We start from the raw sequence: 14,301 nt of genomic DNA, 5'->3' as shown, positions 1-14,301 counted from the left end.
GCACAGTCAGTTAAGCATTTGACTCTTGGTTTTGGCTCAGGTTGTGATCTCAGGGTTGTGAGATTGAGCCCTGAATTGGCTCTGCAGTCAGTGCAGAGTCTGCTCAAGAGACATACTCCCAGTCCTTCTGCCCACCCACGTGCTGCTTGCACGTGTGCGCTCTCTCTCTCTCAAAATAAATAAATAAATCTTAAAAAAAAAAAAAGTAAGATTTTGTTGTTCCTTAACAGCCAGTTTTTGTCTCTGTTGCTAATGCATTGCTCTATATTATATCAGAATTACAAGGTGGGAACTAAAGACATTTTGATGATCCCCAACATTTCAAAAGATCTGAGAACTTTTTAAGTCTTCCCAATGTTATATTGTTAACCAGAAATAGTTTTCATTTTAAATTTCAGTATTCTCATAGTCAACTTGAAATTTCATAGTTTATGGCTTGTTTTTTCATTATTTCATACTAGATGCAAACTGAGTCTTTCATACTTAGAAAAAGAAGGGTTGAGTTTTTGTCAAAGGACTTTATAGTCTTTCACATTGCTTTAGAAGGTATTGCTTATGACTGATTGGAGACCTTGAAAGTCCTTCATAGTATTAACAGAAGGGTAGCTAAAAGATAGTAGTATAGCTGCCACATTATTTGTGTTCTGAATACGTTCTTTTTTAAAAAGATTTTATTAATTTGACAGAGAGAGGCATAGCGAGAGAGGGAACACAGGCAGGGGGAGTGGGAGAGGCAGAAGCAGGCTTCCAGCAGAGCAGAGAGCCCGATGATCCCAGGACCCTGGCTAGGATCATGACCTGAGCTGAAGGCAGACACTTAACGAGTGAAACACCCAGGCGCCCCTTGAATATGGTTTTTTTTGTTTTTTTTTTTTTTTTAGATTTTATTTATTTATTTGTCAGAGAGATCACAAGTAGGCAAAGAGGCAGGCAGAGACAGAGGGAGAAGCAGGCTCCCCGCCGAGCAAGGAGCCCGATATGGGACTCGATCCCAGGACGCTGGGATCATGACCTGAGCCGAAGGCAGCTGCTTAACCAACTGAGCCACCCAGGCATCCCCCCTTGAATATGTTCTTTAAGAAAGTGTACTGCAGGGATGCCTGGGTCGTTCAGTTTGTTGAGCTGCTGCCTTCGATTCAGGTCGTGATCCTAAGGTCCTGGGATCGAGTCCCACATCTGGCTCCTGGCTCAGCAGAGAGCTTGCTTCTCCCTCCTACTCTGCCTGCTGCTCTCCCTGCTTGTACTCTCCCTCTCTGTTAAATGAATAAATAAAACCTTAAAAAAATTTTTTTCTTTAAAAAAAAAAAAGTTTTGCTGCAGGGTGCCTGGGTGGCTCAGTGGGTTAAAGCCTCTGCCTTCAGCTCAGGTCATGATCCCAGGGTCCTGGGATCAAGCCCTGCATCGGGCTCTCTGCTCCTTGGGGAGAATGCTTCTCCCTCTGCCTCTGCCTCTCTCTGTCTCTCTTTCTATCTCTCTCTATCTCTCATGAATAAATAAATAGAATTTTTTTAAAAAAGCATTCTGCAGAAAAGTGACACTTAGGTAATTCTTTCCAGTAGAGGCTTGATTAACAAATCATTAAGCATTTACCTACAGGTACTTTGCCTGGAGTTATTTTAGTTAGTACTACCACTCCCAGAGCTTATATTTATTTATTTATTTATTTTTTAATCTTTCCACAGTACTTTTATTATTGCTTTTCCCCAAGCTATTTTTACTACTATTACTTTATATCAAAGTATGGTATTGGGATTATGTAATCATGGGTCATATACCTTAGGCATGGGATAGTAGGACTTCTTAATTAGAAAAGCCTCATTAATATTAAGTAAGTAAAGCAAATTTTTACCCAGATCTGCTTAGTGACTCTTAATCTATGGCCATTTTTTTTTTCAGAGATCTTGCTGCTGCTATAGATCGAATGGACAAGTACAATTTTGATGCAATGATTTATGTGGTAAGTAATCACAATAAAAAACAGAAGATTATGATCTCTACCTCACGAAAACTGCAAAGATGGAAATTATATACCATGTTGAAAAACTTTGGAAAATAATTTTGTCAAAATATAAAAGGAATTCAGTGTTAAGTTTATTTAAGGTGGAAACCACTATGTTAAAAACAAGTGAAAACATTCACATTGCTTCATGATTAAAAAAAAAAATTACTCAAATCAGGAAAATGGTTATATGAAATGAATATGTACAGGTTACCATAATGTACTTTTTAAAAAGTAACTTTATTTTTTAAAGATTTTATTTATTTATTGACAGAGAGACACAGCGAGAGAGGGAACGTAAGCAGGGGGAGTGGGAGAGGGAGAAGCAGGCTTCCCCTGAGCAGGGAGCCTCAATCACAGCTCAGTCCCAGGACCCCAGGATCATGACCTGAGCCGAAGGCATACACTTAAGGACTGAGCCACCCAGGTGCCCCAACTTTTTATTTTAAATATTTAAGCCTCGTGAGTTTTAGGATAGTACAGAGTTTCCATGGACCCTTCACCCAAGCCTTCTCCGAAGATAGTATCTTCCATAACCATAGTACTTTGTCTTTACCAGGAAACTGACATTGGTAAAGACCTTAGTTAAATTCCACCAGTTTGGGTGCACCTGGGTGGCTCAGTCAGTTAAGCATCTGACTCTTGATTTTGGCTCAGGTCATGATCTCAGGGTCCTGAGATTGGGCCCCACATCAGGCTCTGCTGCTGCTTTCCCACTCTTTCCCTTTGCCCCTCACCCCGCTTGCGCACACTCTCTCTCCGCATCTCTAAAATAAATAAGTAAAATCTTTTAAAAAATTCCACCAACTTTTACATGTGCTTATGTGTTGGCCTAATATGTTGGGGTGGGGGTTGTGAAATTGTGTCATGTGTAGATAATGTAACCATCATAACATTCGGAATAGACAACTGTTCCATCATGAAATAAACTCCCTCTTGGCAACCACTTAATAATTGCCCTTTATCCCCTACCGTAACCCCTAGCAACCATTGCTCTGTTCTCCATCACAACAGTGTTGACACTATGAAAATGTTACATAAATAGAATCACAGCAGGTAATCTTGAGATTGGCTCTTCTCACTCAGCATAGTGAATGCCTTGAGACCCACCCAGGCTGTTGTGTACACCACTAGTTTGTTCTTTTATTGCTGAGGGCTACTCTGTGGTCTCTTCCCTTTCCTTCCTCTCCAGGTGCCACCTCCCTTTCCCCTAAGAAAAAAAGTTGCCATTAAATAACTTATTAGAGCTGAGCTTCATCCTTCTTGGGGATAAAGGTCATGATAGCTGAAGGAGAAAGAATTTAAATAGAATACTCAAGAGATTAAAGTTCATCTTCCCTCTTAATTCAGTGAAGTGCTACAGATCTTACTTTCTTCTCTTGTAGAGCACTCAGTTTAGACCTTCTGCTGCTGGCATCTTCTTTTTGTACTTACTTAAAATACATCAGTGGACAATGAATCTAGTGTGTCAAAACTCAAATATATTTATTTAATCCCCACCTATTTTTGTAGGTTAACTTGTCACTTAATTTTTTTTTTTCCCCAAGACAGATAAAGGGCAAAAAAAACATTTTCAGCAAGTGTTCCAGATGCTGCAGATCATGGGATATGACTGGGCAGAAAGGTAATGTCTGCATGGTTTGTAACTGTCTGCTCACGATCGTTAAGGATTTGTTAGGTCAGCCAAGTCCCAAAATATACCAAGTTGTTGAAGGTCATCATTCAGATTTCACTTCTTTATTTCAGGGTATTAGTGTAGAAGCAGATTTGTTTTTTTACATTAATTTATGTCCTGGTTATATTCATTTCTAACTTATAAACATTTAATAAATATCTTTATTAGACATCTGCTCTCAGTGGCTTGATTTCCAAAATTCTTAATCCCTCCTTTTTATCCACCAAGACAACTAGTAATTTAATCAGCTCTTAGTGATTATCTCTATAAAATGAAGCTGTGTGTTTAACATCTTTTGTGGCATATGATAAATCGCATCCTATTTATTTATTTATTTATTTATTTTTAAAGATTTTATTTATTTGACAGATAGAGATCACAGGTAGGCAGAGAGGCAGGCAGAGAGAGAGAGGAGGAAGCAGGCTCCCCGCCGAGCAGAGAGCCCAATGCGGGGCTCGATCCCAGGACCCTGAGATCATGATCTGAGCTGAAGGCAGAGGCTTTAACCTACTGAGCCACCCAGGTGCCCCCGCATCCTATTTATTAATTTTGAAAAGTCCTTATATGAGAGTTGAAGTTTGGACTGCTCTCTGAAAGTCTATAATTATACACTTGGATCATCTGTTCTTTTCCATTTCAGGTGCCAGCACGTGCCCTTTGGAGTGGTGCAGGGAATGAAGACTCGAAGAGGAAATGTTACTTTTCTGGAAGATGTTCTAAATGAGATTCGATCGAGGATGCTCCAGAACATGGCTTCTATTAAGAGTGAATTCACTTTATTGTTGCGGTCATAATTTAGACGCCCCTTGGATGTTTCGTGGGACTTTGGTGCCATGCAGTTTATTTTGACCATCATTCCTCTCTTCACTTTCCCTATCCTTGTCAAAAACAGCTTGCACTAATTAGAGGTGCCAGAGGTTTTAGACTTGCCGCTTGGTGTCATTCAGTTCGATAATCTGAATTGATATGACCCTAGGCCTCTTTTCATGGGCAGCTTCAGCCTTGTCATTCCACTCTTGGGGTGGTTATGTGAAATTCCCATGTTATGTAATAGGAAACAGGTCACAAGTTCTCATGACTTTGTTTAACCTTGGAAAAATAAGTACCAGCTTTATCTAATGTCTCATAAGGGATATTTATGAGAAATGTGAATTTGTGTTTCTTAGCTTTATCCAAGGTAAATTAGCCTAAATGAGGAAAGTAAATTGCCTGCCGTGAAGCTGTTTGTTCTTACTGGCAGCATATATTTTTGGCAGATTTTATCAGAATCCCTGATTCTCTGCGGTTCTGTGTAAGTTAAAGATAGCTGCCTCTGTCTGTTCCAGCCACCAGAGAACTGGAGAACCCACAGGAGACTGCAGAGAGGGTTGGACTCGCCGCACTCATTATTCAGGTCTGTTATGATTGCCTCCTGTGAGACCCTTCTGTTTGCTAGAACAAACCCCAGTGCTAAAAATGTATTCTTGTCATTCTAGGACTTCAGAGGTTTACTCTTATCTGACTATCAGTTCAGCTGGGATCGTGTTTTCCAGAGTCGTGGGGACACAGGCGTCTTCTTGCAGTACACGCATGCCCGCCTCCACAGGTGAGGGGCATCTGCTGGGAAACGCTGAGCCTCCCCAGGGTGGGGCTGGGCTGGTGTGCTCTGAAGATCCGAGGTCCTGTTTGCTGGGCTTCTCCAATATCTCACATCCAAAACTAGTTAGAAGTATAGTGGACCACCTGTTAGGTTTGGTTTTTAAAATACTTATTGAGCATCTCTGTCAGAGGTGCTTTTAGGTATGTTGCCTTCTTTAGTACTCAGAATAACGCTGCCAGAGAATATGCTCCCATTTTCAGGGGGAGAAACAGAGTTAGGAAAAATTGAGGCATTGTGACAAACTTGCAGTTATATGTCCTTGGATGACTTGTTTAATCCTTTCTTGTTTTTAAACTTTTGAAAGCAGTTTGGAAGAGACTTTTGGATGTGGTTATCTAAATGATTTCAACACTGCTTGTTTACAAGAGCCACAGTCTGTTTCCATTCTCCAGCATCTTCTCAGGTATGATTTTTCTAGTCTTATTGAGTCTGCACCTGCTTAGTGAAATGACTGTTGATGGTTTGCTGACCACTGACGTGAACAAGCCGGTAGCTAGCTCCTGCCCCCCTGCCACCAGTACCTGCCCTTTGAGGGAAGACAAAGGAGGACACCATCAAGGTCAGTCTTGGGACTTAAAAATATCACTGCTGAATCACTGCAGGTGCCTGACATCCTCTGGGTCATGGAATAAGAATGGAAACCTGATAAAAGCATCAACTTTTAGTTTTGGGAAGGATCATCTTCTCCTCCCCCTCTTGGACAAGTGAAGGAAACCTCTGCCTGCGTGCGGCTTCCATGAAACTGTTGAGTTCCTCATCTGCCCCATGGTTTCCGTTGACAGTCTCAAATACATACCTACTTGGTGCCCCGACACTGAGCAAGAGATCATGCCTTTAAGCTCTTACAAGCATTGTTGGTGAAGCTAGACTTGTCAGGAGATACTAATCTCTGGAAAGGATGTGGGTAGTTAGCAAGGCACTTTTCTCTGATCGCCACACAGTGGTCAGTGGCTCCCTTCTGGGATCAGAGGGGTCCGTTTTCTCACATTTGACTGATTTGTTAGAAAATAAGCCAACCTGGTTTTCTTGGCATTGAAGGTAGACTCTGTTTTGCTAGTTTCTAGATTATGTTCCTAACATGGCTGTAAGCTTTATACGTTCAATTTAATAGCCTGAGTCATTGATCTAGGCTAGGCCCAAGAGATATCAAAATGATTTAGAAAGTACCTGCCATCAAAGGATTTGTAAGAAAGATGTGCCTTTACCTTCAAACGCACACAAGGTCTTTTTTCATGTACCTTCTACTCTTCTTTTAGAGAGAGCAAGAGCACGCATAGGGGCAGAGGGAGAGAGAGAGAAACTTAAACAGGCCCCATGCTGGGCATGGAACCTGATAGAGGGCACGGTCTCACCACCCGAAGATCATGACCTGAACCGAAACCAAGAGTCAGATGCTCAACCAACTGAGACACCCAGGCACCCCATACCTTCTACTCTTACTGATGTTCAGTCAACCTTACATTGAAGATCTTAACATCTTAGCTTAGTAGTCTTAGTCTTCCCTTGCCCACTGCTCCTGTTGTGTTTCTTTTAGGTTCGACGAGGTGCTTTATAGATCATCTCAGGACCTTCAACCCAGGCACATTGTCAGTTATCTTCTAACTCTAAGGTACTTCATAACCTTGCTGTTTTCAGGTATTGAAGACATGGGAGACCTGATCTGACAAAGGACCTTTCTTTCTTCTAAAGTTTTCCTATAAACAAACCCCTTGGCCTAAAAAGTGAAATGCCTTAAGTTACAGGAATTCTTGCTTCATCTTTGCAAATCAGCAGTTAATATTTATTCGTTCAGTGATACAAGGTGCAGTCATTACAGTCTGGTGGAACCAACAGCTTTGTCACAGGTAGTTACAGAACAGCACATATGTGTTAGGGTAGAGTGGACCTAAGAGACTATGTTCGGGCACTCAGTGCAGCCTTGATGGAGGAGAAGGGGCTTCTCGGAGAAGAGGCATCAGTATTAATCAGGAGAAGCAAGGTGGCAGAAAAGGAAGAAAAAGCCCAGATTTGCTCATGCTACATTAATGGAACTAGACACATGGTCCTGGGAGGGGTGAGAAATGAGTGTATAAAGGCCTTTTGCATGTATTAAGGCATTTCAGCTTATTTTCGGGCATTGGAGTCCATTAAAGACTTTGAATAGAGACACAGAAAAATCGGTGAGCTAGAAGGGTAGAGGATGAATTGGAGGGCAAATCAGTTTAATAGGAATTTCATACTAGCTGTTTCAGAAGCTCTGACTATAAGGTATTTTCTAGAGCAATGTTTGTATCTTTCCATAAACCTATTTAAGGAAATACTTGCTTTTACTCAAGATTTACTGAAATCAGATTTATCGGTACTGTTTTCTTGATTATCCTTTTTACCTGTCTTCCCCAGATTTAAATTTTTTTTTTCCTTTAAACTCTATAGTCACAGAGAAATAAAGAAGCCAGAAAGTCTAATTAAATGTCTGTTAATCATTGAAATGAATGTTGGAAGCATCATTTCTCTGGCATATTATTCTATTTGCTGCTTCTACCTAAATAGAAGAGATACTTTAGAGAGGAGGGGCCAGTGTGTGTGCAGCTGCCCAATAACTAATCTTTACCCTTCCTCCTCACCGTACAGAGGGGGGATGTCCATGCCATGTTATAGCTTTCATCCTAAAAGATGCCTGAATGAAAAAAAACTAATTTTTAGAAAGGAATCCCCTATCTTTATGAAGGAGTGAAATCATAATCTTAAGTTTTTGAGGTATTACGACCAAAATCTAAAGTTGTAGTTTAATGTGTTTTACTTTTCCTGTTATAGAAAAGCAGATGAATTCAAGTCTCAACTTTCAGTGTTGCACACATCCTTTACTGGCCCTGGGCTTTGATTTCCTTAAGTTGAGGGAGTAAGATACCAAGGTTATGTGTTATAACAGGAAATTACTACTGGTCTTCATTTTCATCTTCTCTGGTCTGTCTTCCATTTCAGTCATCTTGCAGCTATGGCACACAAGACACTGCTTATAAAAGACAGTCCTCCCGAAGTGGCTGGGGTATGTCAAGTGTTTTCTGTGTAATCGCTACATCCTCTTAATATTACTGAGTCAATTTTGTAAGTGTTCCTAAAATGGCATCTTGTGGTTCGGCTACAGTAGTGTTCTTATGGACTCAAGTGGTAATTAGAATTGGACTGAAACAATCGGTTTATATACTTTCCAACACTGGACTATGAAACACATCTTCCTAGGTCAGGTGTTCAAGAGAAGAGTTCCCCTTATCTGAAGTTATACTTTGAATAAGATAATGAATGATCCTGTCACTCTCACTCCCCAGCTCTTGGGTACCAGTCATATTATAAGGGATGCTAGGAATTTGTCTTTCCTCGCCAACAGCAAACCCTGAAGCACTCTGAGATACTGTTCCTACTTTAAATTAGAAGAAAGTTAAAATTACTTTTGGAAATGTTCTTTATTCACTTATAATTAGCCTGTTAGTGAATTTAATCATTCTTTGTTTTATTTCTTAGGCCAGACTTCATCTTTTCAGAGCTGTGCGTTCTGTCCTAGCCAATGGAATGAAACTTCTTGGAATAATACCTGTATGTAGGATGTAATTTCTAATTAAAATAGCTTTCTAAATATGAAGTGAATTCTAGTTATCTATTCTTATATGCCTTGTTTAGAATTTAAACTGTTATTCTGTATCAGAATCTATATTTTAGTAAGCCTAAGTGATTTATCAACTTATTAACTCTTTTATCTAAAAAAAAAATCATTTGAGTTCCCTCCTGATCAGTAAGTACGAAACAGTTTTATAAAACTAACTCAAAACTTTTAAAATTCATTGCAGTCTATTGGGGATAAAGCATCATTCTTCCAGAAACTGTTCTTATAAGTGAGATTATCTCATGTTTGCATCAGATAAAATTGATAAAAGCAATTTCAGTTTTCTTATAATAATGGCTGGCTCTGAATCAATTTAGGGAGACCTGAATTAAGCCTTTTTGCCTATACAGCTGACAGCCACTCCCAGAAAACAGATCTCATACTTTTCTTTCATTGATCTGTACAGGTAACTCTTACTGCATGAACTTGGGAATGGAATAGATTTGAATGACAAGGAATTACTTGTACACATATTATACTAGGATCTTTTTATAAAAATTTGTCCCATCAGTTAAACCATAATTTGAAATGGAATTTCTTAAGCCATCTCTTTCGTGTACCTGCATATTGGTCAGGGATATTTTGTGTGATTTGTTCAGGTAACATAAGTTGATGCGGTCTGTTCAGTCAGTATGGCCATCCTCATCTGCCAGTATTTCCATTCAGACTGCTATCATTTATCGTAAATGCTGCTACTAGAAGTCTTCTGAATATTAGTGACAATCTACTTTTACGAATAGAGAAGGAAATTATCATGAACCAACACTTCTGTAGTTGAATGAAGATAGTTTTATATTGGCAAGTGGTACACCTTCTTAGTCCTAGAAAAGACTCATCCACGCAGTCTCAATTTTAAATATGTAGCTTCCAGATTACTAATTTTTACTCAAAGTATCATTATTTCCTTAGCACAAACCAGCCACGGAATAAAAATGTACAATTGGGACATGTTTTTCATGTCCTGTATCCTTCTCCACTTGTTTGGAGATCATATCCAGATCTGTGGTAGCCACCTCATTTGAATTCACCCCTCTGAATCTTGAGTGAAATGACATTAGGGACAGTGAAGATTAGGGCCTAGTGTCTGCAGAAGCAGCTCCCTGAAAAGACTGTACATTATCTCCTGCAGCCTAGAGCCCTACTGCCCCGATTGCCGTCCTTATAAACTCCGGTTTTCACTGACGAAGACCAGCCCAGAGTTGGTTTATATGCAACCAAAGAACCCTAAAATTCCAACACAGAAAAAATGAAAAATTTAATATTTTTGGTTGTTTTACATTTTGCATTATCTTAATGGTTATAATCACAATACAAAAAGTGATACAGATTTCATATAAATAAATTAAGTTTATTGCTGAATTTTCCCATTAACATTATAGAAAATTTTTTAAAAACACGGAAATTTCACAAATTGACAGCCCAATAGTTTTAAACATACTGTATAAAAAAAAGTACAAAAGTGACATTAGAAATATTTTTTGAAGAAAAGTAGATCATCTAACCGCAAAGAAACATGAATCCAGACAATGAATGGCACAAATACAGCACTTACAGGAGTATACATTCACCACCTAGAAGTCATTGTCCGCATTATGAAATAGATTCAGTTTGAGAAGTTACACATTCAGTTTGCTTCTGAACTAGCCTATCTTGGTTTTGCCTGTCTTTTGTAAGAAAAGAGCTAGGTCATTACTGCTGCTGGGATGAAATACTGTACATGAATTGGAGAACAAGGAGGGTATGGTCCTTCTCCCCTGGTACCAGAACAAGAAAACAGTTCGTACAGAAATGGCTTTGGCACTTGAACCTTTAACCTTGTCCCAAACCTTGTTACTTGAATATTGTATCCTCACGTGATTTTTTTTTTAAACACCACACCTCTCCATACTTTTTATATACATTATATGTACAATAATAAAATTCTTTCATTCTAAAACAAACAGCTTGACCCAAAACAGGCCATATTAAGTCTTTGTAGCAATTCACTCAGATAGTTTTCCTCTTAGTTCTTATGACACGGTTAACATATTGTTTTTTTGTTTAAGCTACTTTCTGGGATTGACTTAAGGCTCTAGTTTAATGCAGATAGTTTCTTTAGTCTTGGTAGGAATCTCTTTTGAGGCTGAAATCACGTACCACCAACTCTCTCTTTTGAAGCTATTTCTCCTTGTTGGATGGATGTAGTGTCTTGTCTGGGTAATCCATAGAGATATATAGAAACACATACAAGAAGAGTGCCCAGGGCAAAGGTGAGTGCTGAAAAGAATGGAAAAAAAAAAAGGCTTAATATGTATTTGTGTCCTTAAGATTATATAACGATAATCAATTTTAAATTTTGAAATCTTTCAATTATAGGTCTGTAGCATTAGATCATATGGGAAATAGATCTAAGTGTTCTATTTTTATGACGGTAGGGTTTAGAAAGATAATCAACTCTAGCTACCCATCCCTCAAGCCATCCTTCCTCCACCCTCACCCTTATCTAACCCCCAAAAAAGGTACAATCAAGGGACTGACTACGTGCTTTTCAAGAACACAGGTATGCCTGTCCTGGACCACTGACAAAGACTGTACTAACTTCTCTATATGCTAATTTAAAGAAAAGCAATGGAATATGGCTTTTCCATGGTACTAAAAACCTGCAGAAGTTTAGAGTTAAAGGTGGTTGAGCAGAATTCCAGGTTAAATGACCAATGACTCAAACCAGTGAAGATCTCTGAATAAGAGATGAGGTGGTGATTTACTGAGTACAATTCCATTTTCTGTTAGCTTTTTTTTAAAATTCCTAATCCTGAAAATCAGGACATAAGAAATTACAGCTTGTCTAAAACTTGACAAGTAAGCATTTTATGTATAAAATGTCGGACACTGCTCACCAGGGAGCCTGCTTCTCCCTCTCCCTTTGCCTACCACTCCTCCTGCTTGTGCTTGCTCTCTGTCCAGTTAAATAAAATCTTCCAAAAAAAAAAAAAAAATTTTATTTATTTGACAGAAACACAGCCAGAGAGAGAACACGAGGGGAGTGGGGGGGGGGGGGGGGAGGAGCAGGCTTCCTGCTGAGCAGGGAGCCTGATGCGGGCTTGATCCCAGGACCCTGGGATCATGACCTGAGCCATAAGGCAAATGCTTAATGACTGAGCCACCTAGCACCCCAGAATAAATAAAATCTTAAAAAAAAAAAAATAAAGGAAGACTGCTAAGATGTTCTAGTTAATTTCCTTGACCATCAATAAGGACACTGACTGAAAGCATAAGGATTTGTTGAGCTAAGGAAGGATCAGAACTACAATTAAAAGTTCACCCAAGTCAGGTAAGAAATACATCTATGAAAGGACCTATGAATACTGATACTGGAATGGTAAATGGTTGGCCTCCTACAGAATACTTACTATGTGCCACGCACCATTCTAAGCACTTCACCTGAAACAACCCTAGCAGACTGCCAGTCCCATTGTACAGATGAAGAAACTAAGCCACAGGTTAAGTAACTTCCTCAAGGCTGCACAACAAAAAAATGGTATAGGCAGGATATAAATACTATAAGATGGTTTCTTAAGATTACAAGCTTGGCATTCCTCTATTTGCATTTATATCAAGAATGAATTTTAAAATCAAACATAAATATAGGTCAGGTTTCTTTTAACATCAATATTTAACAGACTGAGTATAAGTGATCGGTAAAGAAAGTGATTATTACGGCACCATGGAATGTTAAATCAACATCACTGCCTAAACAATTCAGAAGCCAACTTAATGCTGGGTGCAGGTTATAAGAATATATACTAGAAGGACTAGCGCAGTGAGGGTGCCAGAAAGCCAGCTACAGTAGTGAAATTTGTATTAATTACATATTAAATGAAACAAATATATTTTTAATTAAGATTTGGAATTTGCGTCAAACTAATTTATACCCAAGTCCAAAAGTTAGGAGGGTACAAACTCAGTTCTGTTCTTTATCATGGAGAGCCTTGTTTGGGGAATGATTCCTTGCAGTAGTGCAGTGACAGTGAAGTCCTTGTACTCATTTCCCCACATAGCTAACCAAACTGTATTCACCCAAAAGTAAGAAGTACTCAAGCTGTCTTGGATCTCAAACCTGGGAAATGGGGAGCTTCTGATTACGAAAGAACTCCTCCGTAGCCTTCTCACTTTCAGTAGAAACAGCACCCGCCCCAGCATAAGCTCGCGGACCACTGCAGCTACACCTCAGTACTGCTGACCCACGTCCCATACAACTAGAAACTAAACAAAGAATTTCGGTAAACGCTATATGACCAACTGCCATATTTAAGAGTAGATGAAGTGAATCAACAAGTGGGAAGCTCTTCTACGTTAAAAACTTCAAATACAAACGAAGACATACTTATCTGTAACCCAAACAGCATCACTGAAGCAATAGTAGAAAGGACAATGGCGGCTGCTGCAGAAAAGCCCTTCATGATGTTGTCTGTGTACTTGACCACAACAGAAGTGTAGAGGCCTCCAACACTTGCAAGAACTTGTATACACAAAGAAATAAAATCTTAACACTCAAATAATGAAACATTCTATGATGTTGAGGCAATTTTCACCCCCAGAGATGTCATACTAATTTACCTAGGAAAATACTATTTTCCTTGCAAGTAGCCATCTGAGAGAGTTTGTACTAAAATCGAGTAATAGTTCCTACAAAATAACATTGTTTTTCACATGCCCAGAGGGCTATGTGGTCTACTACTAAATTGTACACATTTATTGCTAACACATTAGATACTTCTCATTGTGAAAGCAAAATTGCTTTGGGATAGCTATGCCACAAAAGTCAGTCAATAAAACCAAAATTACATTTTCAAACCGGTGTTCACAGTACCAGAGGAATAATTTCAAAATGCTATAAAGGCTTAAAACAACTTTTTCTGAAAAAAGGACTACCCAGAACTTTTAATTCCTGGATACTTACAAATGACAAACCAGACATAATATGTGTAACCATAGAAAAATCCTTTTTCGTTAATTTCAGCTCCATCTGACAAGTAGACGCCAACTAATGTCACAACAATCCCTGATAGATACATCTGAATGTTTCTCACCCAAAGGGAAGTATCTGAACTCTTTAATACTTTTTCAAAATATACTCCTGAAAAAAAAAGACAGGCAAATATGAAAGATACTACAAAAAATTAATTTAAAATGCCTCTCATTTAGAATAACAATAACAGGTATGATAATATAAAGTATGTGATTCAGAGAACAAACATCAAATGCATATTTATTTTGTTGGTTGTGACGTGGCATATAAAACATTAGCAATGTATATTTTTATAGAGCATATATTTAATAACTAAGGAAACTTTCCAACCCACATTTAACAG

The 14,301-nt window shown here is 38.8% G+C and overlaps 2 protein-coding genes across 2 annotated transcripts in view; one reads left to right on the top strand and one right to left on the bottom strand.

Moving 5' to 3' along the window:
• Positions 1-10,757, top strand: part of RARS2 (arginyl-tRNA synthetase 2, mitochondrial) — a 61,490-nt gene extending 50,733 nt beyond the window's left edge. Inside the window, exons 12-21 of the mRNA XM_047733254.1 lie at positions 1,897-1,957; positions 3,547-3,623; positions 4,315-4,439; positions 5,000-5,067; positions 5,150-5,259; positions 5,621-5,716; positions 6,848-6,922; positions 8,275-8,338; positions 8,812-8,883; positions 9,357-10,757. Of these exons, the coding sequence (XP_047589210.1) occupies positions 1,897-1,957; positions 3,547-3,623; positions 4,315-4,439; positions 5,000-5,067; positions 5,150-5,259; positions 5,621-5,716; positions 6,848-6,922; positions 8,275-8,338; positions 8,812-8,883; positions 9,357-9,374 (766 nt within the window). The 3' untranslated portion in view covers positions 9,375-10,757. The remainder of the gene's footprint in view (positions 1-1,896; positions 1,958-3,546; positions 3,624-4,314; positions 4,440-4,999; positions 5,068-5,149; positions 5,260-5,620; positions 5,717-6,847; positions 6,923-8,274; positions 8,339-8,811; positions 8,884-9,356) is intronic.
• Positions 10,013-14,301, bottom strand: part of SLC35A1 (solute carrier family 35 member A1) — a 32,992-nt gene continuing 28,703 nt past the window's right edge. Inside the window, exons 6-9 of the mRNA XM_047733255.1 lie at positions 13,890-14,066; positions 13,314-13,448; positions 11,087-11,206; positions 10,013-10,174 (exon numbers count right to left, since the gene is read on the bottom strand). Coding sequence (XP_047589211.1) covers positions 10,155-10,174; positions 11,087-11,206; positions 13,314-13,448; positions 13,890-14,066 — 452 coding nt within the window. The 3' untranslated portion in view covers positions 10,013-10,154. The remainder of the gene's footprint in view (positions 10,175-11,086; positions 11,207-13,313; positions 13,449-13,889; positions 14,067-14,301) is intronic.

Source organism: Lutra lutra, chromosome 6 (genome assembly GCF_902655055.1).
Source record: "Lutra lutra chromosome 6, mLutLut1.2, whole genome shotgun sequence".
NCBI lineage: Eukaryota > Metazoa > Chordata > Mammalia > Carnivora > Mustelidae > Lutra > Lutra lutra.
The sequence above is the reverse complement of the archived record's forward strand: the minus strand, read 5'-3'. Positions and strand labels throughout refer to the sequence as shown.